At 40.6% G+C, this 27,714-nt stretch overlaps 1 protein-coding gene across 2 annotated transcripts in view; it reads left to right on the top strand.

The window, feature by feature from the left end:
- The window catches only part of PEPD (peptidase D), a 243,908-nt gene that overhangs the window by 66,684 nt on the left and 149,510 nt on the right, over positions 1-27,714 (top strand). For both annotated transcript variants that reach the window (XM_075073631.1, XM_075073630.1), the window contains 2 exons: positions 4,321-4,396; positions 6,596-6,642. In XM_075073631.1, coding sequence (XP_074929732.1) covers positions 4,321-4,396; positions 6,596-6,642 — 123 coding nt within the window. The remainder of the gene's footprint in view (positions 1-4,320; positions 4,397-6,595; positions 6,643-27,714) is intronic.

Raw genomic sequence — 27,714 nt, 5'->3', positions numbered from 1 at the left:
TTTAGATCTGCCATGGAAAGCAGCTAGGAGATTGACAAATGGATTTATGTTAAATATAAATAGGACTGATATCTTGCTTTCATTTTGTACCCATTGTGACAAAGTTCCTCCTCTACCTTGGTGGGTCCTGCGCTTATCGGCAGATTTGCTCACCTCACTGATTTTCCCCACAGTCTGGATCAACTCTTCCTCTGTCTGATCAGGAGTTGAGAGGTTTGGGGGGAACCCGGGCCCGCCCTCTACTCCAGGTTCCAGCCCCTGGCCCTGTGGATTGCAGCTGTCTATAGCGCCTCTTGTAACAGCTGCATGACAGCTACAACTCCCTGGGCTACTTCCCCATGGCCTCCTCCAAATATCTTCTTTATCCTCACCACAGGACCTTCCTCCTGGTGTCTGATAACGCTTGTACTCCTTAGTCCTCCAGCAGCACACACTCTCACCCTCAGCTCCTTGTGCCTCTTACTCCCAGCTCCTCACACTCACTTCCTCTCCTCTGGCTCCTCCTCGCCTGACTGGAGTGAGCTTCTTTTTAAACCCAGGTGCCCTGATTAGCCTGCCTTGATTGGCAGCAGGTGATCTAATCAGCCTGTCTGCCTTAATTGGTTCTAGCAGGTTCCTGATTACTCTAGTGCAGCCCCTGCTCTGGTCACTCAGGGAACAGAAAACTACTCATCCAGTGACCAGAATACTTGCCCTCTACCAGACTCCTGTACCCCACTGGTCTGGGTCTGTCACACCATATAGTTACTTTCCAAGGGACCCAGATCACTCATACATTTTTGCATATACACACAGAAGCAAATAGGTTAGAAAACAGGATGTTTATATGTCTCTGGAGACCAGAATACCCCATCTAAGGAATTCACAATGAAGTTATATCGTAGCCATGCTAATGACTTGTTTGGATCATTTCATTAATAGAGAGCAGGTTTTTGGTATGTTGGGCATGACAGTTTTGAAATTTAGCCAGTTGAAATTAGTTTCAGGCATGAAAGTGTTTCTGTTTTAAACTTTTTCTCTCCCCTGTTGCTGGGTGAAAGACCCACAAAGAGGAGAAACTGCCTATGCAGAAAGTGCATATAAAAGCACAAAGTATATGTATGAGTGAATAGGGGAGATAGGAAAAACAAATCTTTCTCTATTCTAGTTTTAGTAATCATCTAACAGTAGCTTTATTTAAAAAAAAATCATACAAGTGTGGATTTTTTTAATTGACTGCATTCGGTAATTTTGCTGTTAATCTAAGGCTTAGTTTACACACCAACTATGTATATTCTGCAGTTGCATTAGCTTGAGCCAGTAAGCAAATTTTTTCCATTCAAATATTAATGAAAGTATGCATATTTGGCCACAAGCTATTTTTAATAGGATGCTTAAGTCTATATTAGTACACAAATACAATATTTTCTTCTCCTTACTAAGGTGAATTATCTTTAAAAGTATAAATATTAATTATTGAAAATAGTAGGACTTTCACCATTTGGCTTGTCTTGCAATGTGAAACTCACTGCTCTTTACAGTAAGTCAGAGAAACTGGACTTTGTGCAGGGAAATGATGAGGGTCTTGGAGGAAGAGAAAGGGATATCCTGCATCCAAAGCCCACAAAGCAGGCTGAAGCCCCTCCATGGTTGCTACCTTAATCTGCTGGCTGGAATATAGTCAGCGGTCCTTCTGCACTCTGTATCTGGAGATTTTGAGCCATGTAATCATAAATTCAGTAGCCCAACAACCCCATCCGAGGAAGTCTTCTGGGGTCTGATACAGGTCACCACTACCACCACCACTGTAGCTTGGGGCGCAGAGGTTTCTGGGCAGTTGCACTGCCTGCAGCCTCCCCTCATGGCAAGCACTTGTGTAGCAACACTTCACTGGTGTAGTGAAGAGAGCCTTGTGATGGCCTTTCAAGTGGATGGATATTTCCTATAGAGTTGTAGTGTTTAAATACCTAGAAACAAGGGTGGTAAATGCTACAGAAATACCTATAAATAAAACTAATACTAAATAGGATCTCCTTTATGCAAAAGACAACATAAAAGTTATCGTGTAAAGCAGAACACAGAGTTTTAGTTAAATGTCTTGACAATAAAGCTTTGTGATCTATTGAGGTAGAATGGGCTTTAGTCCATACTGTTTGCATGTGCATTTGAGCAGTTAGTAATTTGTCAGGAGCTGATCTCAGTAGGGATTAGACATTAAACTATGAAATAAACTATTTGTGAGGCACCTACAGATTACAGATATATACTGTACATTGAAAGCAATAAAAAGGCAGATCAAACAGGTCTTAAATTGTCCTACTAGCACCTTTTGGTATTCCAAAGAACACTATCAGAAATCTGTAAACTGGTACTGCCTCAATCTAACAAGAATATAGTTAAGCTGCTATTCCATGTGTCTTCTCCAAAATAGAACAATTTATCTCCTTACCTGTGGCTGGAATGGGAGTATCTTATGCCATTCTGAATTCTTCTCTGGTTTTTCATCCATTCTAAAACATGATTTTTGAATGGTTTATTTCAGTGGTAAAATTCTCATTGTGTTTAATAATTATTTTGTGTTATTTCCTAAGTTGTCAAGAAAAATCTAACCTATTTCCCCTTTACCATGTTTCTGTTTATAATAGAATTTCAATCTGTATCAGCAGTTTTATGAAGGTGCCTTGATTGTCACCAGTAAATATTATTTTTGAATGAAATGCACTATGTCCCGCCATCTCAAATAATTCTTGACTTGCAGTCAAGTCTATAGAGAACGTCTCCTGTCACACACACACTTTTGGATGAATAAACAATTTCTGAATTTCATTAAAGCAAACCATGGGAACACAAATATTTAGGCTTGGCAGAATTATTATTATTTTTTTTTATAATTTTGACAGATAAGACTATTATCTTTAAACATTTTTATCGACCTTACATTTTCACAGTTTTGGATAATTATTGGGGTCAGGCAAGTATTTAATGACAGCAGACATTAAGATTTAAAAAGTTGAAGATTTATAACTCTTAAAACAGATATAGTCAACATATAAAATACACAAATTAAATATTCTTAAATCAATAAATCATACCTATTTTGAAATATATTTTTGTTGGTTTGTGTGTGTATGATAAAACTGACATTTACAGACATTTGTTGATTAAAAATCTAACCCTTCCAAGCCTATAGATGTAGATCCTGTTATTCCAGAATAGCATAAACATAGCAAGGTTAAAATAAAAAGGGTAAATGTGGATGACCATTTTAGTACATGGCTGAATTATGATAAGTTACAATCAATGCATATGCTTAAGTTAAATTTGAAAACAAACTTTAAACATCTCCACAAAACTCAATAGGTGTAGTTCTAATATGGGCAGTGCTCTCTGCTTTGAGAGTATAAAAAAGGTACTTTAAGGTTGCTTTTGAGATGAACATATGAATGGTGTGAAAACATGAAATCCTTAATGTGTAAAAACAAAATAAAAAAAATGCAATTTTAATGGAAGAATATGCAATTATCTGCACATCGTAGATCATATCAAAGTTACTTTTTCTTACTTGAAACATGCAATAAAAAGCACCATAGACTTAATTAAAAGTATATTTTTAACTAATCTCAAGAATTTTGAATATTGAGACTCATAAGTGTATACACATACGTTATTCTATACCTGAGTATTTCTTGGAAACAAGAATTCTGTCAGGAAACACATACATGAGGAGAATGAGTAGAGTGGCCTTAATTACTCTTTCCTTTTGTTTTGGGAATGTCATCTACTCTTTTATATCAAATGACCGTCCTGTTTGTTTGTTCTTTGATGCACTGAAAATAAAAAGGAGTTTGGGTTGTGCTGCATACAAGCACTTGGAGCCATGGAAAATTCCATTATGTAAAACAGTTTTGTATTATGTTAAAAATAAATCAGGTATTGAAATGTTCTGTTTGAAATAGTGTTTGACCCATGACTAAGAGAAAAGCAATGCATTTTTGTAGTTAATGTAAACTATATCAGATTTAGAAAATGTTGATTGGGCAAAATGTCTGCTTGATATTATTAAAATAATGCAAGTCTGTTAAAATGCATGTGACTTCCTTTGCAAGCTTGCTGTGTTAATGGCAGATTAATGCCAACAAAACATTTTCATCTAAAAATCTTCCTTATGTCCTGTTACTTATAATATCTTTTCACTTTAGAAGCATATTTGGTCTAATTCTACTGTAGGTTTACATATTATTTCACTTGATTATTTTTTTGTTTTATTCTGTTAAATTAGTCTGCTGATTTGCATGAAAAATGACTAACCTAACCTCATTCCTTGTATTCTTTTCTTTGAAGTCGTGTGATTAAAACAGACATGGAGTTGGAAGTTCTGCGGTACACCAATAAAATATCCAGTGAAGCTCATAAAGAGGTAATGGATCCTTTACTGTTAATAATTTTTGCTCTTAGTGTAACTGTAGTGTTCAGAAAATGTTCCCAGCAAACTGAATTTCTTAGTAATGAAATAATGGAAGAGCTGGATAGAAAGAGAAGGATAATAGCCCTCCTATAATAGCCCTATAATACACCTTGCATTGTCCTTGAGCTCACTGGCTCACTTGTGATGTGGAGGAAATGAAGTTTTTTTGGGACAAAAGGCTGGAGTGTCAGTGGAAGTAGTTACTATGTTCAGGTAGACTCCCATGCACTTGTGGAGGAGGCCAAAAAGTTTCTGACTGGTTCCAGTGTGGAGTCAGAATTTTGGGGGCTGTGCACAGTCCGCATAGTCCAGGTTGCTTGTAGCCTGGGACAGTCAGCAGTTGCTCTCTGTGAGAGTGTTTCATTGCCTTTGGTAGATCAGCTCAGAAGAGGATGGGCCCCTCACTGTTGAGACTGTCAGATCAGGATAGGGCAAGTGTCCATCCATGCTCGGTTGAATGTCAAAAGGAATTTTAGCTCAGACCCACTGTTTCAGTTGAGGTCTTTGGGAGTGAGTCTGTCTCAGTTGCTAACTTCAGACAACAATGGGCCAGCAACAAGACTTTCAAGCAAAGGTCATAAATTGTTGACATTTTTATGCTATTGTAGCATGTGAGAAGAGAAGTCGATGAAGGATTCCAGTGGAGCCTCCCACTCCATGGTTGCCTGGTCTTAATTCCCGTCTGGGTTCTTCTTTTAAGTCACTTGCAGCCGGGAGTTTTAGCATAATGTTCCCCCTCTTAGAGCCTAATTTATTAAGTTCACACAAAATATACAGTTCTTTTGGCCCTTACGGGCTGAAACCCTTCTTCCCTCCCCCTTTCGCATTTCTCTTACTTCAGGATTTCAAATTCCTCCCCTGTCTGCTGCCCAGTTCCCTCTGATTATCCCCACTTTGGCTTCATAGCCTCTCTGAAGAGACTTTCCCATAGGTCTTTCCTAGCCCCAATTCCTGGGCTCAAATGTCTTTTGCCCTTGGGACAGAGTCTCCAAAATGCTCTTTTCTGGAGTTGTTCTTGACCGCTGGGAGACTTCCCCATACCAGGGGTTCTCAACCTTTTTTTTTTTTTTTTTTCTCTGAGTGTGGACCTGCCCCCGCCCCCCCCAACAGTCTATAAAAACTCCGCAGCCCATTTGTGCTGCCAGAACTGGTTTTCTGCATATAAAAGCCAGGGCTGGTGTCGGGCTAGCAAGCAGGGCAATTGCCTGGGGCTCCAGATCACAGGGGACCCTGCAAATCTAAGTTGCTCAGGCCTCGGCTTGAGCCCCAAGTGGCAGGGCTCAGGGCTCTGAGCATCAGCCCTGCACAGCGAGGCTTTGGCTTTCTGTCCTGAGCCCCAGTGAGTCTAACGCTGGCCCTGCTTGGGACCTTCTGAAACCTGCTTGCTCCGGACCCCTGTTTGAGAACCACTGCCCTAGACCACTAATATCCTGGCTGGCCACAGGAGAGCCACCTTTCAGGTTTCTTCTCACTCTGTGATCCCTCTCTGAGCTAAGAGCACTTATTTTTAATTCTCAGCAGGTGATCACTTGATTCAAGCACCTGATTATCATCCTCCTCTTAACATGTCTGTCCTTTCTGAGATTTTTATCTCTAGCAGCTGCCTAAAACCTTCATAATAAAGGCAACTGCCAATGAAAGAAAACTGCTAAAAAATAAAATATCTCAATGAATGTCTTAGTTTCAGATGATAAAATCCAGATGTGGAATCTCTTTTGTGGGGGAGAAAAACCACATGCCAACTTCAGTAACTTTTTTCAGTGACTATAGTATTGTAATTAATTTTTTTTAAAGCTGTTCCATGTTTTACAAAAGTGAACCCCTTTTGTACCAAATCCAATAGAGCTTTCAGGATTAAGTTTTGATTTGGTAGTATTTTGATTATCCATGTCATTTTATTCAGGTACACTTAAAGTTACTGAGCTTGTTTTATTGCATGAAATTGCAACTATTCATAACTATTAAAATAATAGAGTTTGATTTCTAACCTGATTTTTCATATATTTCTAATTATATTTTAATATAGATTTATAGTAAATTATGTATATAATATATTTTTAAAATATTGGTTCTCTGAAAATCAGTCATAGGTAATATTATCTTAATATACCTTCTTACTAAGAATGTCCCGTGTTAATATGTATCCCATAGGTAATGAAGGCAATAAAAGTGGGTATGAAAGAATATGAGATGGAGAGGTAAGAGTGCCTCTTTCTGCATTTATGATAAAAATAGAAAAAAGTATTTATTTTAACAGTAAAAGCAACAGTTGAGGAAAAGCAATAACATTGACTGAAGGGAGATTGAGAGCTCATTGCTGTTTCAAGATTGTGTTTGAAGCATTATTTTTATTATTTACAAGAGGCATTTCATCAGTTCAGCCATGTCTTTGATGGTGGTTGATTATCTTTGGATATGACTTGGTGCAGGATAATTCTGTTCTTAGACTTTCCGTAATTTACAGAAACTTTACAAAATAACCAGTATTATTGCTTGAATGCATCCAATAAAAGTTTTAGGGGTAAACATTGCCATTATGCCTGTTATGCTTACAGGGCTACATACGCTTATTTGAGGAGCTCATAAAATGTTCAGAGGTGCTCAGTTACATTTCAGCTACAATTAGAGGCAGCATTGCTTACGCTGTGAGCTTCACCATTCTTGACCTGTGATGGAAGGGATGAGGGGCTCACCCTCTTAGGGTCACATTAGCTAGGGGTATTATCACATTTCTTGAGACAAATCATTTGGAGTATTATGCATGTACCTATGTATTCAGTAATAACATGTACTATGTGAGACATTATTTCTGTCTTTTGACCTTGCCTGAAACCAGAATGAAACTTGTCATATAGTATACTAGGAGTAATGCAACAAATGAAATCTGAAGCTAGATGGCAACAGTGTTTACCAAACCACTGAAAGAGAAGGTAAATTTTTGAAACGGGAGCATTTTAGGATGTTACCAAGTTTAGAGTACTGGGCAGCCATTTTAAATAAGGGTTTGACTTCTGTTAATTGAATGGCATGTCTAGTGGCATGTCTAGATATAAAGGTGATAAATTTTCAACGTCTTTGTCAAAATTTCATCCATTAGCTCATCAGCAATGTAACTGTCCTCAAAATTGCTTTATAAAATGTCCATTGTAGCAATACTATTTAATATTTACACAGCGCTTTCTATCTTCAAAGTACTTACCAATTGTGAGATATTTCTCAGACATCTGTCTTTCTTGACAGTTGTCTGCAGATTCCAGAAAGACTTGTATTTTGCTATATTACAGAGGTAAATTCCTGGTCATAATAAGGAAGATCAAGGGAACCTGATATTGGATATCTTTAAGAGTTAGGGTGTAAGGCCTCTAATTCTGCTGAAGAGTAAACAATATAGGCAAGCAAACCACAGTTATTTCTAAATAATATTTTAATAAAACGTACCTGCTCTATTGAATATACTTTAAACTATTTTGCTGACTACAGTTACATATCCTGCAAAAGCTAATGGGGAACAGCTCATAATGTGTGTGCATGTGTACGTGCTCACTCTGTTGACCCATTCCCAACTGTAAACACTTACAGTAAAATTCTGGCTTCACTAAAATTCTGGCTTCACTGAAATCAGTGGGAGTTCTATCTATGCCTTCAGTGGTGCCAGGATTTCACCCCTAGCACCACTGAACATTATGATCCTGGTAATCCAGTCTTAAAACTATATGAGGGATTCAAATAGACGCTCTATATTTCAGGGCAGAGCTTCTCATTTCTCACTTATCTCTGTAGTTAGCTTTTCCCGTACATTTCCATTTTCAACAGATTACTTGCTGCTGATGATAAAAAGGGATGTAGCCAACTGCCTATTAAACCCTTTTAAAATTGCCTTCTCTTCTTCCATTTTGATACATTAGACTTTTTGAAAGAGGTTGAGGTCATTCTATGATGAAAGAAGTCTCAGTGGGCTACCTGTATGATGTCAGCCTTTGTTATCACACTGGATGTTTCTACAACTACAGTTAGAACTTGAGCTTCCACTATTATGCAGAATATCTTGCATGCTTCAGCTTTCATCTTCTGATCACTGTTCCAGAAAGAAAAAAGTGAATCATTTAAAAAAAAATTCTGAACTCTTTTGGATAAGAGGCATGTCAATAAAGTATAAGGAAATACAATTTTAGAAAGAGCCCATGAGATTACTCAGACTGCATGCAAATACACCAGTTAATATAGTCTAATACAGGGGTAGGCAACCTATGGCACAGGTGCCGAATGTGGCACACAAGCTGGTTTTCAGCAGCACTCACACTGCCCAGGTCCTGGCCACCAGTCTGGGGGGCTCTGCATTTTAATTTAATTTTAAATGAAGCTACTTAAACATTTTAAAAACCTTATTTACTTGACACAGAACAATAGTTTAGTTATATATTATAGACTTATAGAAAGAGATCTTCTAAAAACGTTAAAATGTATTACTGGCATGCGAAATCTTCCAATCAGGGTGAATAAATGAAGACTTGGCACACTACTTCTGAAAGGTTGCCAACCCCTGGTCTAATATACGAAATGTCAAAGAATTAAAAAAAAAAAATGTATAGAAATATATCAAGAACTTATATAGTAGCCTTTTAAGCTGTTGATTCTGTTCAGCAACAGACAGCTTGCACCCTGCAACTTAATCTATGAGAAATATACCTTAGATAGTAGCACAGAGTCATTGCCAGGTAAGTTATCAGAATTATCATTTAAGCAGATCAAACTTTCCTTAAGAGAATAAAGAAGTTTAAGTATATGTGAAGAAGTTATTTTTCACTCTCCCACACCCTCATCGCAGGAATTCAGTTGTCACTCTGCTGGCTTTCTGAACTATTTTTGCCAAATTCTACCTTTGGGTACACGGCACAAATCCAGTCAGTGGCTGTGGGTTTTGTGCGAAGATGTTTGAAAACAGACATTGACCCTTACATATATGTGTCTTGGAAAACAGGTTTATAAAACACTTTGTTTGTATTGCTTTACTGTATATGTGCCTGTGTGAACACACATGATCTAAACCTGCCTTCTGGCAGGAGGAGTTGGGTAGCCATGCCAGCTCTTTTTCCCTCCTTTCAGGTCCTGAGGGGTTGTCTTTCCCTTGCTATTTTGGTCAAATATCCCTCCCACTGAGATGTAGGGGATAGTAGAAAGTTTTATAATAATCTAGAAAACTTTTTATATAATAAGCAATATAAAGAAAGTATATTTCCATTTCTGTGATTTTTGGATCATTCTCTGAGAATTAATTGCAAGGAAGTATAGTGAATTGTGGCAAACTCTCTAGATAATCATCCTCTTTGATTACTAGGGTTGAAAGCTAACTTCAGAAATATGCTGAAAATATTCTGTCTGATTAAGGCTTAGTGCATGATGTTAAACCAGTACCACATTACAGAGGTATAGCAAAAGGTTAGCATATTTAACTTCAGGCACAGTCAACCCCCCCCCCCCCTTTTTTAACTTGATGTTCTTTAATAACTGATCAGTTAACTTTAGAGAGACAGTCATGCCAGTTATCTACAAATAGTGATTCAAAGCATGAACATAATACTGTTTCTGTAGATCATGCTTTGGATTTGCTCTGGCAGTGTTAATTAATATTGCTGATTATCTGGTACTTTAATTGAAATAGCTCTTTACAATCAAGGTGTAGTACAGCCAGTACATTATGTTAAACTACAACAAAAGTTTACCAGAGATCTGTTTAGCATAGGAGGAAACATAATGAAGTAATAAAAGCCCAGTAGTTCAGTCAAACTGTTCTACATAAATGTATCTATAAAACTATTTCAGCTGAAAGAGGTAATTAGGAACCTATGATTATTTATTTTATCACCTTTTGAAATTATGCCGGTATCTGACCTTTCCTGTGCACCCATCCATGTTCACTAGTCTCCAGGTTACTACTTTTCATCTGTTGTTTTTGTTAGTTTAATATTTACAAAGTCAGATTATAAATCATTGTCCCTCTTATAATTTCTATTTCTTATTGGAAGAGGAGGACAATTTGATATCTTTATTTTTACTTTGTTCTGTCAGTTTGATTTGATCAGAAAGCAGTACAAAAATGTGTTGCAGTAACAGAGGAAGAGTGTAGAGAGAAACCAGTCGACTTTATCATAAGCACAATCCCATTAGCTGTTTTGTATATTGTCCGAATGTTGTCCATTGTGCTTGTAAGCTCCTCAGAGCAATGTTCTATATCTGTAAAGTCCCTAGCAAATGAGTTCACACACATTTCTGTGCACATTACACTATCGTGTACTCAATGTTGCTTCTGATAACAGGACAGACATAAACTGAAGGTCGGACTTGGATAGTTGGATGTCAGTATATGTAGCCACCTCTGAATTCTTTGTAGTTGTGGAGACCAGGACGATTGCAAAGTTGTTCTGCAGACAGCTTTAGGCTAGATTGTACCCTAGAGTCCTGGCCCTGTACTGAAGATTGTGTGGGCATGGTTCCCAATGAAATATTGGGAGACAAATTGTGAGGAATGAAAGTAACTTGATTGATCTTACCATGTTGATCTACCACTATTAATTCAAATTATATCCTTAGTGGCACAAGCTAAGTGCTGTCATATGCTTTTTATGAGGTCATTCACCTTTTAGCAGGGAACTGCCATTGCCATGAATTTTCTGTAGAAGTTATTGGATATGGATATATCCAAGGATCATAGAATACCAGGGTTGGAAGGGGCCTCAAGAGGTCATCTAGTCCAGCCTCCTGCTCAAAGCAGGACCAATTCCCAACTAAATCATCCCAGCCAGGGCTTTGTCAAGCCTGACCTTAAAAATCTCTAAGGAAGGAGATTCCTCCCTAGGTAACCCATTCCAATGCTTCACCACTCTCCGAGTGAAAACGTTTTTCCGAATATCCAACCTAAACCTCCCCCACTGCAACTTGAGACCATTACTCCTTGTTCTGTCATCTAGTACCACTGAGAACAGTCTAGATCCATCCTCTTTGGAATCCCCTTTCAGGTAGTTGAATGCAGCTATCAAATCCCCCCTCATTCTTCTCTTCTGCATACTAAACAATCCCAGTTCCCTCAGCTTCTCCTCGTAAGTCATGTGCTCCAGCCCCCTAATCATTTTTGTTGCCCTCTGCTGGACTCTTTCCAATTTTTCCACATCCTTCTTGTAGTGTGGGGCCCAAAACTGTACACACTACTCCAGATGAGGCCTCAGCAATGTCAAATAGAGGGGAACAATCACGTCCCTTGATTTGCTGGCAATGCCCCTAATTGTACAGCCCAAAATGCTGTTAGCCTTCTTCACAGCAAGGGCACACTGTTGACTCATCTCCAACTTCTCATCCATTGTAACCCATACAATGTCCTTTTCTGCAGAACTGTTTCCTAGCTATTCGGTCCCTAGTCTGTAACAGTGAATGGGATTCTTCTGTCCTAAGTGCAGGACTCTGCACTTGTCCTTGTTGAACCTCATCAGGTTTCTTTTGGTCCAGTCCTCTAATTTGTCTAGGTCCCACTGTATCCTATCCCTACCCTCCAGCGTATCTACCACTCCTCCAAGTTTAATGTCATCTGCAAATTTGCTGAGAGTGCAGTCCATGCCATCCTCCAGATCATTAATGAAGATATTGAACAAAACCGGCCCCAGGACTGACCCTTGGGGCGCTCCACTTGAAACAGGCTGCCAACTAGACATGGAGCCGTTGATCACTACCCGTTTAGCCTGACGATCTAGCCAGCTTTCTATCCACCTTGTAGTCCATTCATCCAGCCCATACTTCTTTAACTTGCTGGCAAGAATACTGTGGGAGACAGTATCAAAAGCTTTGCTAAAGTTAAGGAATAACACATCCACTGCTTTCCCCTCATCCATAGACCCAGCTATCTCCTCATAGGAGGCAATTAGGTTAGTCAGGCATGACTTGCCCTTGGTGAATCCATAGATGGATGAGACCATAAACTGTATTGCACATTCCCTTCCATATGTAGAAGCAGCATAATAAGAAAAGGCTGCCAAACCTTTCAAGAGACAGTTTTGTCCAGTGGATAGGGCACTGGACTGGCACTCTGGAAACTTCAGTTCTATCAGGATCCCCCTCTCTCTCTCACTGCTCCCTTAGAAATTTTTCCATGATACACCCCATCAGTTGCTGTGGAGCCATCCCTGCTGTGCAGATCCTGGTGTTGTGTCTGCAGAATCTCTACTACACTCCAGCACCTGCCTGTTCAGGTGCAGTGTCACTCCCCATCCCTGAGAGAGGACACAGGCTGGAAGCCCCAAGACACCTGATAGGAGGAGCAGCGCTGGCCACCCTACTGCCCAGTTCACTCACATCGGTTTGGCCTTATGGCCCTCTGTCATGACAGAAGGTCGGCAGAGCCAAACCTGATGGGGTGTGGGGGGCCAGAACTGCTGCTCATCACCTCTACATATGATGTGTACCATACATAACGTGTGATAAGGCTGCCGGTGCCAGTGGATTCTAGTACCAATTCTGCTACTGATCTGGTGTGTAAACTTCGATGAGTCACTTCATCCATCTCTCCCTATTTTCCCTCCTACAGATGTTGTCTGTCTTGTCTAGTTAAACTTTGAACTCTTTTGGGGGCAAGGCCTGTCTCTAAATGCTTGTACAGTGCCTAGCACAATGGGGCTCTGGTCTCATTTGGGGCCTCTAAGTGCTACTGTAATAAAAATAATAAGGAATAAGCTTTAAAGATAATTAAAAGCCACTATCTCATGGCAGTGACATTAAGAATGAAATACTGAGAAGACTGCTAAAGAGATTTTTCTCTCCCAACTTGCAGTATTTACAGTATATTTCTACTCCTTACTTCACTTCACAGCTTGATAAACAGATTTGAGTTCTTTATACTATATCCTTTTCAGTGTTGTCCCTGATTTTTAAGTCAGAGTTTGGACTATGAGATGAGTTGCTGTCATATCTGTCAGTGTTAAATTTCCACTATCCGTGAAGGTCTGCAAGCACTTCCATGGATAACAGCTCTCATCTTTTATTTATCTCTCTCTTCTGCTTCGTTGGAACAAACTGAAAAGGGAAAATAGCAAGACCAATTTTAGTTTCCTCTGGGTATTTCCCTTTTGCCAAACAGTGATTCTGGATTTTCTACTTTCTGTCTTTTAGTTGCTTTTGTTCTTTGAATATTACTCACTACAGCAATTGATCTCTAAAATTTTTGTATTTAATTTTTCATGCTAAGCCCAATTTACAAACTTGAATTTCATTTGGGTAGAGTTTTGTAATTCCTCAACATGTTTTATATACATGATTAGTAAATAAAAATGACCTTATTACATTCACTTATAGCAGACGTAGAGCCCCCTCCGCCACCCCCAAACTTCTAGAAGATTGAGGAAAGGCTGAATTAAGCTGACAATAGCTTCTGATACAGGAACAGATGTTACATTGTTCCATGACTGTCATTGGTACTATGTATCTTACAGGTAGGAATTGTTAGTACTGTGGAAGTAACATGGAGGCATTTTGCTCCCCAAAACTGTAGGTGACTTGTGTAATTTTTAAAGATTGTGCATGTACCCTCCCACCCCCTTTTTTCTCCTGTGAGAAGTATAAAGACATCCCGAAAAATGTGTATGGAGGGGAGTAAATTTTATTCTTTAAATTTTTTCTTGTTTTATCTTTTGTGTTCCATAATGATACAGAATTCTGTCATATACCAGTTATCATGTGTGATGGTTTAGTACATGTCTGCATGCGTCTGGACCAATCTGCAGACTCTATTTTGTTTTGTGAATGTTATTTTAATTATAAGACTATACTGTGCATACCTTTATGCCTTTTACCCTTCAACTTGTGCTGAAACCTCGAGTGAGGTATCAGGAAAAATTCTTGCACCTACTGGAAGACTAACAATACAAATCAATCCCCTGTTCAGATGTCAATACCAGATGACTCTCAGAAGATCCAGCTCTGCCAGATGGGCTTGTAACCAAGCCAGAGCATCACCTGATGAGGGGTTTGAAGCAACTGAGGGAACTGCAACTTTATTTAAAACAAAACAAAAAAAACTTGCTTCAGCAAGGAGAGGAGGGAGCAAAGCAGGCCCAGAAGCAGAGAAGGCTGTGTAGTAATAAAAGAAGAGGAGGAATCCTGGACCGTCTAAAAAAGGCACTAACCAAATCCCAAAGGGCTCTTGCCGTGATGAGGAAACTGAGGAAGGGATTTGTGTGAAGGATTTGTTTTCCATAGGTCTATGTCTATGTTGTGATGTCTAAGAGGTAGGGGTGTGTGTGTGTGTGTGTGTGTGTTTAGAAATTACTTTGTAGAACCTCTGTGGTGCTTGCTTTCACTGCCTTAGTCCCAAAGCGACAAACAGTAAAGCAGAGGATACACAGCTTCAGTGGAACTCTGGGAGTGTGTATTAGCTATTGGAGAGTTTATAAGAGCAAGCACCAGTTTCAGGTCCTAGGCAATTGAACTTCAGGTTCTTCACAGCTGAAAGGTGTCAGATACAGGATCTGCATCTAGAGTGTGCATACAGGCCTAGAGCCAGAGAGAGACGACAGCTTGTGGGATCCTGCGGTAACCTTACACCACTGGAGCTCTTGTAGAGTTTTAACATCGTGGATTTAACTTTTCACTGTGTTGGATTAGATTATGAACTCTTTGGGACAGGGACCATCTTTTGTTTTTGTTTGTACAGCACCTAGCACAATGGAGCCTTTGTCCATGACTGCGTTCCTATGTATAACTGTAATACAAATATTTATAACAAATTGAACTTAATACTGAGAACCATGCAAGTTTTTTTTTTTTGTAGAAGATTGTGATATAAACATTGTTGGTCTGATGCTGGGAACTGTGGCCAATGGGAGTGTGGGGGCACCATTTGGGGCGGGGCGAAGGCAGCACTTACCATGCCTCTGCCTAGGAGCAGCAGAGCAGCAGAGACAGGTCGTTGCTTGCAGGGAGCTGCCCAAGGTGAGCGACCCCCGGATCCGGCACCCCAAAACCCTTTCCGTACCCCAACACTCTGCCAGCCGTGCATTACCCGGACTATAAACTGGAATTTAATGAAGATCAGAAATGCCGATTTATAGAGCTTTTCAGTTGGTGAAGTGCCGGATAAAACAGCTTTTACTGTAGTTAAAAAGGTTTTCCTAATATCTAATGTGCTAGATCTAAGTTTAAAGTTGTCATTGTACTGTCTGACACCCTTCCGTTATAACTTTTTGGCACTTAGAATATTTTATTATTGTTTTTCTATTGCTTACCCTTCTAGAGGCCAAAAGGTACAGAGCCTTGATTTTTATCTAGGTTTTCAGTCTGATTGAAAATGACCAGCAATATAAACCTATAGCTCTTTCTTTGAATACATATAAACTCAAACATGTCTACAGTAGTAGAAGCAGCAGCAGCTTTCTTTTCACATTAGTGGTGTCCTCAATTTTTATTGAATCTAGCATCAGGAAGACATATTGAGCTAATTAGCATTACTAATGACAAGCTAAGATTGCAGATATGTGAAATGGAACTCATTGTAAAAGACAGCAGGCTGAGCTTATTATTCATTTGCTGTGGATTTTCTTCATGCCTGCTCAGACAAGTCAAAAGTAAAGATTCTACCATATGTGAGGCCTTATTGGCATTATGAACTTAAGTTTTAAAATGTACTTTAATTGCTGTGCAACTGGAGAGAGCAACATTTTGTATTTGTTCTTTCTGTGACCAGAACTGGTACATTATTGTGGTCTGTAAATGGGAGTCCTGACAACTTCAGAGTGGAATGTGTAGAATATTAAGATTGTCCATTAATAACAACTTGTCACGCACCGACCTTAATATCAAAAACATTCTAGAAAAGTGCAAAGAAAATGAGGTTCTGCTCCCCACTGCCACCATGCCCCCCTGCACATGATAAATTTTGTTACTGTGACATGGAAAAAAAAAACAGATGAAATGTGATGTTCTATGGAATCAAAGCCATTATGCCGCAATAGTATTTCTCATTTACAGCACTGGTGATATCTGTAAGACGCGTACAGGAAATCTTATTTCTTCAGCCTCTCTCCCCAGAATAATTTTGACTATTTTTACTACAGTGAGGGTTCAATTGTTTCTTCACATATTGTGAGCACCTACTAAGTGTTATGGTCTTTATTACCCATGGGGGATAGTTTCATATCTCCTGTATGAAAGAATACTAAGTTCTTTCTTAAGAATAGTTAAAGTATTCAAAAAGAGCATCAAGAGGTAAATTAAACTCTTATTTGGAAGTCTAAACTACTAATACTAACTCAGAAGTACAGTAAGGGCTTTCTTATAGTGTATCGTGTACAACACTCAGAACCTCAAATATTCAACTTGAAACTGAAATAAAGATTGTGAAGCATAGCAGTTTCTCTGTGCAGCCAGTGGTGATTATGTTGGCATTTTGGGTCACTGAATAGCACTCGTGTGTACTATGTGTTATGAGGGTGGCTGTGTATTTGCTAGGAAGCATAACTAAAGATGAAAGTTTAAGTAATTAATTATTTCTTAGAGGCAAATCCGCCCTCCCGTGGTTTGAAACTTGCATAGGAAAAATGAAAATACATCTGGAATATCAAATTTAGCTAAATTAAAAACCATTTGTTTTTACCCTATTTGTTCTTCTGAATAATGAAATTTCCCTATGGTTCTTTGGAACATCTGTTAGATAATTACACTGCAGAAGTGGTACTTTAGCTCAGCTTCTAGAGCTCGGGCAAATGTGATTATGCTGCAAGCTTAAGTCCATGTTTTATAGAAAACCTCATTCGAGGCTCTGTTGCAGTCAAGTGCATAAAACTGTGACCCATGGATTGGTCCCTGTGGGAGCAATTATTCTTTACAGTGAGCTTTTTTCAGCACTGAATATTATAAATGTCGGGAAGAAGTTTAACCCCAGTAACGCTAAAAGAATGTTTTCATATCTGCTGGTAAGAAGATCAGTGTTTAGTCGTTGCATTTACAGGATATTTCTGTTTAAGCTTGTTTTTTAAATCTGTCTTTTATCAGAAGTAAAATTTTTAAACTAAATTTTATATCTTGTTTTGAAAGCAAAATAGAGGGCTGGATCTGGCAGAGAATACATCATACACATCTGGGAAACTCAAGTTGGAAGGACTCACTCATTTGGCGCATTGTGTATTGAGAAATAAATTTCCTTGCCTTCCAGTGACAGATGGGGAGAAAGTGGAGTGAGCTCAGTGTTGCCTAGGAACACACGTTAGCATTTGATACCCAGTAGGAATCAGTGAACTGTTCTGAATTTAAAAAAAAGAAGAAAGAAAAAATCTACATCTACAGCTATCAGTCTAGAAGGGAGGGAAGAGGGTGGAGTGGGGATTCCTGGTACCTGCCTCTAATATGCCTACATCCTTTTTAGGAAGAGATTGCATTTATCTAGATTTTCAGGATGAATCTATTATAAGAATGCCCATACTGGGTCAGACCAATCTAGCTAAGTATCATGTCTTCCAAGAGTGACTGGTGCCAGACGTTTCAGAAGTAACGAGGAGAACAGTGATCCATCTCCTGTCATCCAGTCTCAGCTTTTGGCAGCCAAAGATTTAGGGACACTCAGAGCATGGGGTTGTGTCCCTGACTGTGTTGGTTAATAACCATTGTTGGACCTATTCTCCATCAACTTATTGGATTCTTTTTTAAACTCCATTACGCTTCTGGACTTCACAACATCCCCTTGCAATGAGTTCCACAGGTTGACTGTGTGTGGTGTGTGAAGTACTTTCTTATGTTTGTTTTTAAACCTTCTGCCTATTAATTTTATTGGGTGACTCCCACATCTTGTATTATGTGAAGGGATAAATAACACTTTCTTATTCACTTTCCCCACACCATTTGTGGATTTTATAGGCCTCTGGCATATTTTCCCCCACTTTTATTTATCTCTTTTCTAAGCTGAACAGTCCCAATCTTTTGAATCTATCCCCATATGGAAGCTGTTCAGTACCCAATCAGTTTTGTTCCCCTTCACTGAGCTTTTCTCAATCCTAATATATATAAGCGACTGGATAGCGTAGTGGTTAAGAGCGCCGCCCTTTGATACGGGAGACCGCCCTTTGATACGAGAGACCGGGGTTCAAATCCCGGTTGGTACCCAACTTTCCAGTAGGGGTCCTTGAGCAAAAGACCCCCTAACGCTTCACTTCACTTCACTTCACTGCACCCCCTCCATTGCAGAGCACAGCAGCTGATATGAGGCATAAGATCATGGAGAAAAACTAGCTACAGTCAATCCTCGAGACCGATTACCAAGGGCTTACAGCAGAACCAAGGCTCAGTGGAGAAGTACCATCAGATAGTATGTTAGAAGATGCCAATAGAGCCCTCATGACAATCCCTACTACCACCATAACTCAAACCAATGAACTGGTATACGCTACAGCCTCTGTAATCCTGGAGATGCTTGGCTACACGATCAAGAAGAACAACAGTATGTACCCACCCTGGAAAATGAGGTTGGAGGATAAGATCAAGGCGACTCGGAGAGAAGTTAGTCAGCTGGTGGAACTACAGAAGGGTGTAGAGATTAAGGATAAGACTCGGCTACTGAAAAAATACAAGGGCCTGACTCCATCTGAAGCCCTAGAGACTGCTAAACAAAGGCTCACAGCACTGGCTACCAGGCTAAGGAGATACACTAGAGAAGCAGAGGCCAAAAAAGTAAATGCCCTGTTCTCCAAAGAACCATCCAAGGTGTACTCCCAACTGCAGTGCAACAACACAATAACAGCAGAGCCACCAGCAGCAGAAACTGAACAGTACTGGAAGAACATATGGGAGAAAGAGAAGACTCATAACACCAGTGCAAAGTGGCTGCAGGACCTGAGAACAGAGCACAGCAATCTCCCAGAACAGAAACCAGTCACCATCACAGTAGAAGACATCCAGCAGCGGGTCAAGAACATGAAGAGCTGGACAGCACCTGGACCAGACATGATCCACACCTACTGGCTAAAGAAACTAACAGCAGTGCATGAACGCCTAGCAGCACAGATGAACCAGCTGCTAGCAGCAGGCTCCCACCCAAACTGGCTAACACAAGGAAGGACAGTGCTGATCATGAAAGACCCCTGCAAGGGACAGAACCGGCCAACTACCGGCCAATAACCTGCCTCCCCACAACATGGAAAGTCCTATCAGGCATCATAGCTGCCAAGCTACAGGACCACATGGGCCAGTACATGAGCACAGCTCAGAAGGGCATTGGGAACAACACCAGAGGCTCAAAAAACCAGTTGCTCATAGATAGAGCAGTCGCCCAAGACTCAAGGTCTAGACAGACCAATCTGAGCACAGCCTGGATTGACTACAGGAAAGCCTACGACTCAATGCCGCACACGTGGATCTGTGAATGTCTGGCGCTATACAAAGTCAACAGGACACTAAGGACCTTCCTCAAGAACTCAATGGGACTATGGAAGACAACACTAGAAGTCAACTCAAGGCAGCTTGCACAAGTGGCCATCAAGTGCGGCATATACCAAGGTGATGCACTGTCCCCGCTGCTGTTCTGCATAGGCTTAAACCCCCTCAGCCAGATAATCACAAGGACTGGATACGGGTACAGGTTCAGGAGTGGAACTACCATCAGCCACCTCCTCTACATGGATGACATCAAGCTGTATGCTAAGAATGAACGAGACATCGACTCGCTAATCCACCTGACGCGGATCTACAGTGAGGATATCGGGATGTCATTCGGACTGGAGAAGTGTGGCCGGATGGTAGTGAAGAGAGGGAAGGTAGTCAAGACTGATGGGGTGGAACTACCAGCGGGCCACATAGCAGACATACAGACCAGCTACAAGTACCTTGGCGTCCCACAGTCACATGGAAACCACGATGAGGAGGCAAGGAAGACAGCAACATCCAAGTATCACCAAAGGATAAGACAGGTCCTGAAGAGCCAGCTCAGTGGGAAGAACAAGATCCACGCCATCAACGGATACGCCCTGCCGGTCATCAGATACCCTGCCGGTATAGTGAGCTGGCCAAAGGAGGACATGGAGGCTGCCGATGTGAAAACCGGAAGCTCCTCACAATGCACGGAGGTTTCCACCCCAAGTCCAACACCCAGAGACTGTATACCAGCCGGAAAGAAGGCGGGCGGGGCTTGGTGAGCGTCAAAGCCACTGTCCTGGATGAAACCCGGAACATCCAGGAGTACATCAGTAAGATGGCCCCCAAAGATGAGCTGCTGAGAGAATGCCTGAGGCAGCAGCAGACATGGGAGGAAGACCAAGCAGAAGAAGTGCCATGGCAAGACAAGACCCTGCATGGGATGTACCATCGACAGATAGCTGAGGTGGCTGACATTGGGAAATCCTACCAGTGGCTGGAAAGGGCTGGACTAAAAGACAGCACTGAGGCACTGATCATAGCAGCACAGGAACAGGCACTGAGCACCAGATCCATTGAAGCAGGGGTCTACCACACTAGAGAGGACCCAAGGTGCAGACTGTGCAGAGAGGCCTCAGAGACAGTCCAACACATAGTGGCAGGATGTAAGATGCAGGCAGGAACAGCATACACTGAACGGCACAACCAAGTGGCTGGCATTGTGTACAGGAACATCTGCACAGCGTATGGGCTAGACCCTCCCAAGACCAGATGGGAGATTCCACAGAAGGTTGTGGAGAATAGCAGGGCTAAGATTCTGTGGGACTTCCAGATCCAGACGGACAGGCAGGTACTGGCCAATCAACCAGACATCGTGGTAATAGACAAGGACCAGAAGACAGCGGTGGTGATAGATATAGCAGTGCCAAGTGACAGCAACATCAGGAAGAAGGAATATGAGAAGCTGGAGAAGTACCAGGGCCTGAAAGAGGAACTAGAGAGGATGTGGAAAGTGAAGCCAAAGTGGTCCAGTGGTGGTAGGAGCACTCGGGCTGTGACTCCTAAGCTGGGTGAGTGGCTCCAACAGATCCCAGGAACAACATCAGAGCTCTCTGTCCAGAAGAGTGCAGTGCTAGGAACAGCTAAGATACTGCGCAGAGCCCTCAAACTCCCAGGCCTCTGGTAGAGGACCTGAGGTGGAGGAAGACACATACCACCCATAGGGGTGAGAGGGGAATTTTTTATTTTATATATATATATTTTTATATGGGCTGACTAGAACTGCACAGAGCATTCAAGGTGTGGGTGTACCATGTATTTATATAATGGCTGTCACAGTGTCTGGAGTGGCTCTTGACTGTGAGCACCTACTTCAGGGCAGATTGTCAAAAACAGGGCAGACACCCCAAACTGATGGTGTGTTCTATAATTAATTAGATTTCATTGACAAATGTGAGCTTCTGGATCACTATACCAGTCTTACCATGGAGTCACAGACAGTCCCTTTAGACTCTCCAGACAAACTGGACTTTGTGATAAAATGTCACTTAAACCAAAAATCACATCACATCAGGGGTTGCTTCCAGTCGCAAAGCACCCAGTCACTTATTCCAGATCATCTGGTACTCTGCATCAGTGTTTCTCAAACTTTTTGTGCTGGAGATCGCATTTGGACTGTAAAAAAAAAAATTGTGACCCCCTACCTTCCTCCCCACTCAGGGCAGGAGGCTTTGTCTCCCTGTGGGTTGCAGAGCTTCTGGCTGGGGCTTTCTGCCCTACCGACCCCATCAAAACAGAGTTGTGTCTCACTCCGGAGGTCACAAGCCACAATTTGAGAACCGCTGTTCTCAACCTTCACCAAAGACAATTCTGATAGCTAATAAACCTGTATTTAGTTTACTATAGAATTGGCTAAGAAAAGGAAATGAGAGTTATTGAGAGGTTAAAGCAGGTAAAATTTATGTACAGGTGACTCAGAGTTTGTAATTTCAAATGGTGGCAGTGATGTAATAAAGTACCAGTTTCCAAAAAGTCTTTTCAGGGTACCCAGATTGTCTCTGGGGATATTCTCTTTGCGTCTGGTACACTTCCCTGTAAGAGTCCAAACAGTTCAGAGATCCAGAATCTTTCCTTGAATCTATACTTGTAGCTTCCTCTCCCAGAAAACAAGCTGACAGTGTCACTACCCAGGTGGGCTTTTCTTTTGATGACAGAGAGTAAGGAATGCATTTTGAGTCTTTTTACCTCCGATCATCACACACACTGATCATTTGCTTTAAAATTAGCACTTTTCCATTAAAGTTCTTCATTTGCATTCTTTCAGATTTGATGGGTTGTTTAATTACAGGGGTATACATAGTGTAAATGTTTGCTACTGCATTATAACAGGATACAGATAAGTGAAAACAATGCAAGTAACAGCCCAAATACATTCTTCTACATTAACAGTCAGTTTGGTCTATACTAATACACAAGTGATTTGGCCTGAGGGCTCTGACACCTGGTTTACTGGTGTCACAGTGGCATTATGATATTTTCTGTTGTATTTTCTATCTCTTTCCTAATGGTTCCCAACATTCTGTTTTCTTTTTTGACTTCCACTGCACATTGAGCAGATGTTTTCAGAGACTTATCCAAGATCTCTTTCTTGAGTAGTAACAGCTAACTTTAGACCTCATTATTTTGTATGTGTAGTTGGGATTATGTTTTCCAATGTGCATTTCTTTGCACTTCTCAACATTGAATTTCATCTGCCATTTTGTTGTTCACTCACCCAGTTTTGGGAGATCCCTTTGTAATTCTTCACAGTCAGCTTTGGACTTAATTTCTCTTCTTCAGTGCTTAGCCATATGGTCGACCACAGTGTTCGTTTGCCATTTGGTCTGTTCCTGTGTGGCTGCAAGGGCTTGATGGGCCAAAAGTCCAATTTTGGAACAGACTTGATGCACTCATGTATTAGGGGGTCAGCCTCTGGGCCGCCACCCCACAGATGTTGCAAGCCATCCAGAGAACGGAGTTCACAGAAATATCTTGTGGCGTTCATGTGACATGTCCAAGAAGCATCAGATGTCTGCAGACAGTGGTCCCAGTAGTCTGTAGCCCGGAGCGACTGTAAACATCTGCATTACAAATTAAGTAATTCCACTTTATGCCCAATAATCAACTTTGGCATTTTGTGTGGAAAGTCTCCAGCTTTGCCCAGTCCGAGCAGCATAGTCTGCATGTTTCGCAACTGTATAGCAGTACAGAGAGGATACAGCTGAAATAGATCCTAAACTTTGGTTGTTGTGCCGAGATGATGTTGATTGTTGTAAATAACTCGTGGCAGATGCTGTCATGCCAGTCTGGTGGAGAACTTGACGAACTGGTGAGTATAGAACCCAAACAGCAAAATCTGGAGATTGCTTTGATAGTTTCATTATTCAAAGAGATTGGGGTCGCCGATGGACCTGATCCTAGATTTTGCATCTTTGTCTTTGACCACAAAACATGGAACCTTAGCTGCTCACTCTTCCATTTTGCTGGATTGCCTTGTAAAACGTGTACTAGAAGAAAAATATCATCCACATAGTCAAGCTCTGAGAGTAAGAGATTACCAATCAATGCCTATGGATCTGACATAATGCTGCATTATGAAATCCATTGCCCAATAAAAGAGTGCAGGGGTCAAGACACAGTTCTGCCTGACCTCAATACTGATTTAAAAGGTGCTGACATCTGATTCCCAAGATATTTATGGGCAGAGATTCCATTATGCAATTTGCTAATCAAGTCCAGCAGAGTGGTTGGAACACCTAGGCCCTTTAACTTCCATAGCGTAACACTTGTACTAATGCACTAATGTTGGATGAAGTAAAACATACCATCTGCAAACTGAAAAATGGATGCACAGCCAGCACTGATGGCATTCCCCCAGAACTGCTAAAATGCGCTATTGTTTCTGTAGCGGAATCACTTCTGGGCATCTTTTGCCTGGTGTGGAGAACTGGAACCTTACCAGCTGCCTGGAAGGGCGGTATTGTGATCTCACTTCATAAGGCCAAAGGACCATGCAGCAAATGAAGAGCTACAGGCTGATCACCTTGTTTCTGTACCGGGGAAGTGTTTGCACATGTTCTGCTGGTGCATTTGAAGCCCTTGCTGCATCAGAAGCATCACCCACAACAGTCAGGCTTTATGAGGTCCGCATTAAATGCCATTTTGGACCTCCGCTTGTTGTCAGAGATACTTAGCAGTCTTGAATAATTTTGTATTGTGTGCCAACTTTGCTAACTCACTGTTCATCCCCTTTTCCAGATAATTAATGAATATGTTGAATATGATCCCAGTATAGATCATTGGGTGACCCTCCTATTTACCTCTCTCCACTGTGGAAATTGACCATTTATTCCTGCTGTGTTTTTCCTGTCTTTTAACTGTTACTGATTCATGAGAAGACCTTCCCTCTTATCCCATGATTGCTTATTTTCCTTAAGAGCCTTTGGTGTGGGCCCTTGTCAAAGTCTTTCTGAAAGTCTAAGTATATTACATCAACTATGCCCAAATAAATCTGTTAGTCTTTAAGGTGCCACCAGACTCCTTGTTGTTTTTGTGGATACAGACTAACATGGCTACCTCCTGATACTTGTTTATTTCCCATGACCTGTCCATGACTTTTACTAAAAATATCTGTGACAAAAACTTAACCTTATAGCATGCCCTATAGGTAAGGCTAAACTATTTATTTACAGGTGAAAGAAACATTAACCCTTAGCTATCTGTTTATGACAGGCATTTGTAAAGAAGCTGGAGTTCTGGTGGGAAGATCTTAATTGTACTCGTGTTCAAATATTTTTGTTTTGTTTCAGTTGGGGATTTTAACTTCTTATAAACTCTCTTGGAGATTGATATATTTTATAAACCTAAAAAAATTGATGATACTAGAATGATCTCAGGAAACAGTAAGTGGAGAGCTATTCTACAGAACTGAAAATAATTCTAATTCTTTAATTGTTTTTATTTTGGCCTGCAATTTTACTCTGATGGGCTCATGCTAGAGAATGTACAGATATGTATCTCTTACCCATTGTATAGTAGAATTTCAGTAGAATTAGACAGGTTCTTGAAAGAAAATGTTAATAGGTTTTGCTTCAGTTATGCAGCAAAGTGCACTGTTACCTGGTTTGTGGCCTTTATCTTGCCTTTTTCTCTAATTTTCATAGCTTCTCTAAATAAGAACAAAGATAAACTGCAGCAAATGAAGCTGGCCCAGCTATCTTTATGAAAAAGGGCTTTTTAATTTTTAGCTGTGGAGAGTTCTTTTCATATCTGTTTTGATACTGATTGGCCACCTGTAAAATAAGTACCCTTCCTAGAAATAATTGATCCCTTTCTTCCTTCTTCCAGTTGAACAAAAGATGTATTTTTTTTTCATGGTTTGTACTTAAGGTCCTTAATATAGTTGCTTAAACTTAGAGAACAAAACCAAACCACACCACTGTCAGGAGGAGATTTGATGTGAAAACTTCAACCCAAAAGGTAAAAGCTTGAGAATCTTATAAGCTATTCGAAAAGACCCTTTAAAAATGGAACACGTTGAGGGACCCCCTTACGGGTGCTTCTTTGTGTTTATCTATATCTATATCTATCTATCTGTCTATAGATATAGATATATGGCGGTATCTCTTTAATTTTTTGTTTCCATGACTTCTGGGTGCATGGCATATTTAATATGGTAGTACAGTAAAGCATGAGGTATTGAGGGGAACAAAAGTGACTTAGACTCATAGACTTTAAGGTCAGAAGGGACCATTACGATCATCTAGTCTGACCTCCTGCACAATGCAGGCTACAGAATCTCACCCACCCACTCCTGTAACAAACCCCTAACCTATGTCTGAGTTATTGAAGTCCTCACATAGTGGTTTGAAGACCTCAAGCTGCAGAGGATCCTTCAGCAATTGACCTGTGATCTAGCCAGCTTTCTATCCACCTTATAGTCCATTCGTCCAATTCATACTTCTTTCACTTGATGAGCTAGCATTTATAATAGTCACTCTGTTTGCTTTAAGGATTTGTACTTGCTTGGAGCTGAGCTCCACAGATGGTGATTGTCTGAAATTGGAAGTTGAGCACAAGTAGGGCTTTGTGTGCTCAGTCGAAAGATAACAGTTTTGAATTTTCTCACAACAAACAGTCCCACAACATAACCCAATCGTAATCCAGCATCGAGCAAGTGCTTTTACATACAAATATGTTTTGTATTGTGCTATGAAAGTCAGCAAGCTTTTGATGTAATGCACTACTGGCGGACTCAACTTCTATAGCTAGTGACCCACCATGAAGGGGACCCACCTTCAGCCCCAAAGTATGCACATCATGCTGGTGTACAGGGAGAGAGGTGCTCCATAAATGAAGCAGATTCCAAAACTTTACAGATTATTAGAACTAATCTTTTGATTATCACCTGTGGATTGGAACTATGAAGCTAGTGTAGTTTGTGCAGCATAGATGTAATATTCTCTCACAGGCCATTTTATTAATTGCTTAGGCTGCTGCACTCTTCACTACTTGAAGCTTCAGGGCCAGTTTTCAGTTATAGCCCAAGAGCCCAAGCAGTTGATGGCAAAGGCACAAAGGTCTGCATCATCAAGAAAAGGCCCCAGGCTCTCTAACTGCAGGTGCGGGGTCTGGAGGTGAGAGGGAGTAGAATGCACGTCTACTGCCTGTTGAAATCTAAGCAGCCACAGGCCCAAAAGCAGATAGAGACAGAGAATATCTTTAACAAGGAATTGGATTCCTCCATTAAAGATGGTGCAGTCACAACCCCATGCAAATATCTGTTCCGATTCTCTGTCTGTGGTAACTTTTAGAGCTGTGAGTGTGCCTCTCTAGAGCATTAGTGATAGTTATAATCATTCCTTTCAAAGGCAGTGGCAAATGTGATATTTTTCAACATATGATACGCTAAATGAAACATTCGAGTGTTTTATTTGTACTATCAACTGTTTCTTGCAGAGCACCTGGTGTATTTTTCTAACATGAACACTGAAAATACTGTAAAATTACAAATGTTGGTGATATAGATATAGGAATGGATATCATTTGGCAGTGGTGACATAGAGCAAGTAAAATCAGCCAGCATCTGAAAAGCTGGGTTCTTGCTATCCTCTTCTTTCTACAACATAGTTCTGATACTAAAAATAAGCTTAATTTCTCTAATCAATATTCCAAAATCTATTGCCTCCTTGCTGCTCCACCTGCTATCAACAACATAATGTTCCTGCTCTTTCCAGGTGTACCCATCCAAGCTTTGTTCACGTGCTCAGCAAATATTCCTTTCAGTCTATCGAATGACTTTCCCAACTGCTTACTATGTTCATTCCATCATGAATTTGTCTCTGCATTTTATTTTAATT

Source organism: Chelonoidis abingdonii, chromosome 19, assembly GCF_003597395.2.
Source record: "Chelonoidis abingdonii isolate Lonesome George chromosome 19, CheloAbing_2.0, whole genome shotgun sequence".
Classification (NCBI taxonomy): domain Eukaryota; kingdom Metazoa; phylum Chordata; order Testudines; family Testudinidae; genus Chelonoidis; species Chelonoidis abingdonii.
The sequence above is the reverse complement of the archived record's forward strand: the minus strand, read 5'-3'. Positions and strand labels throughout refer to the sequence as shown.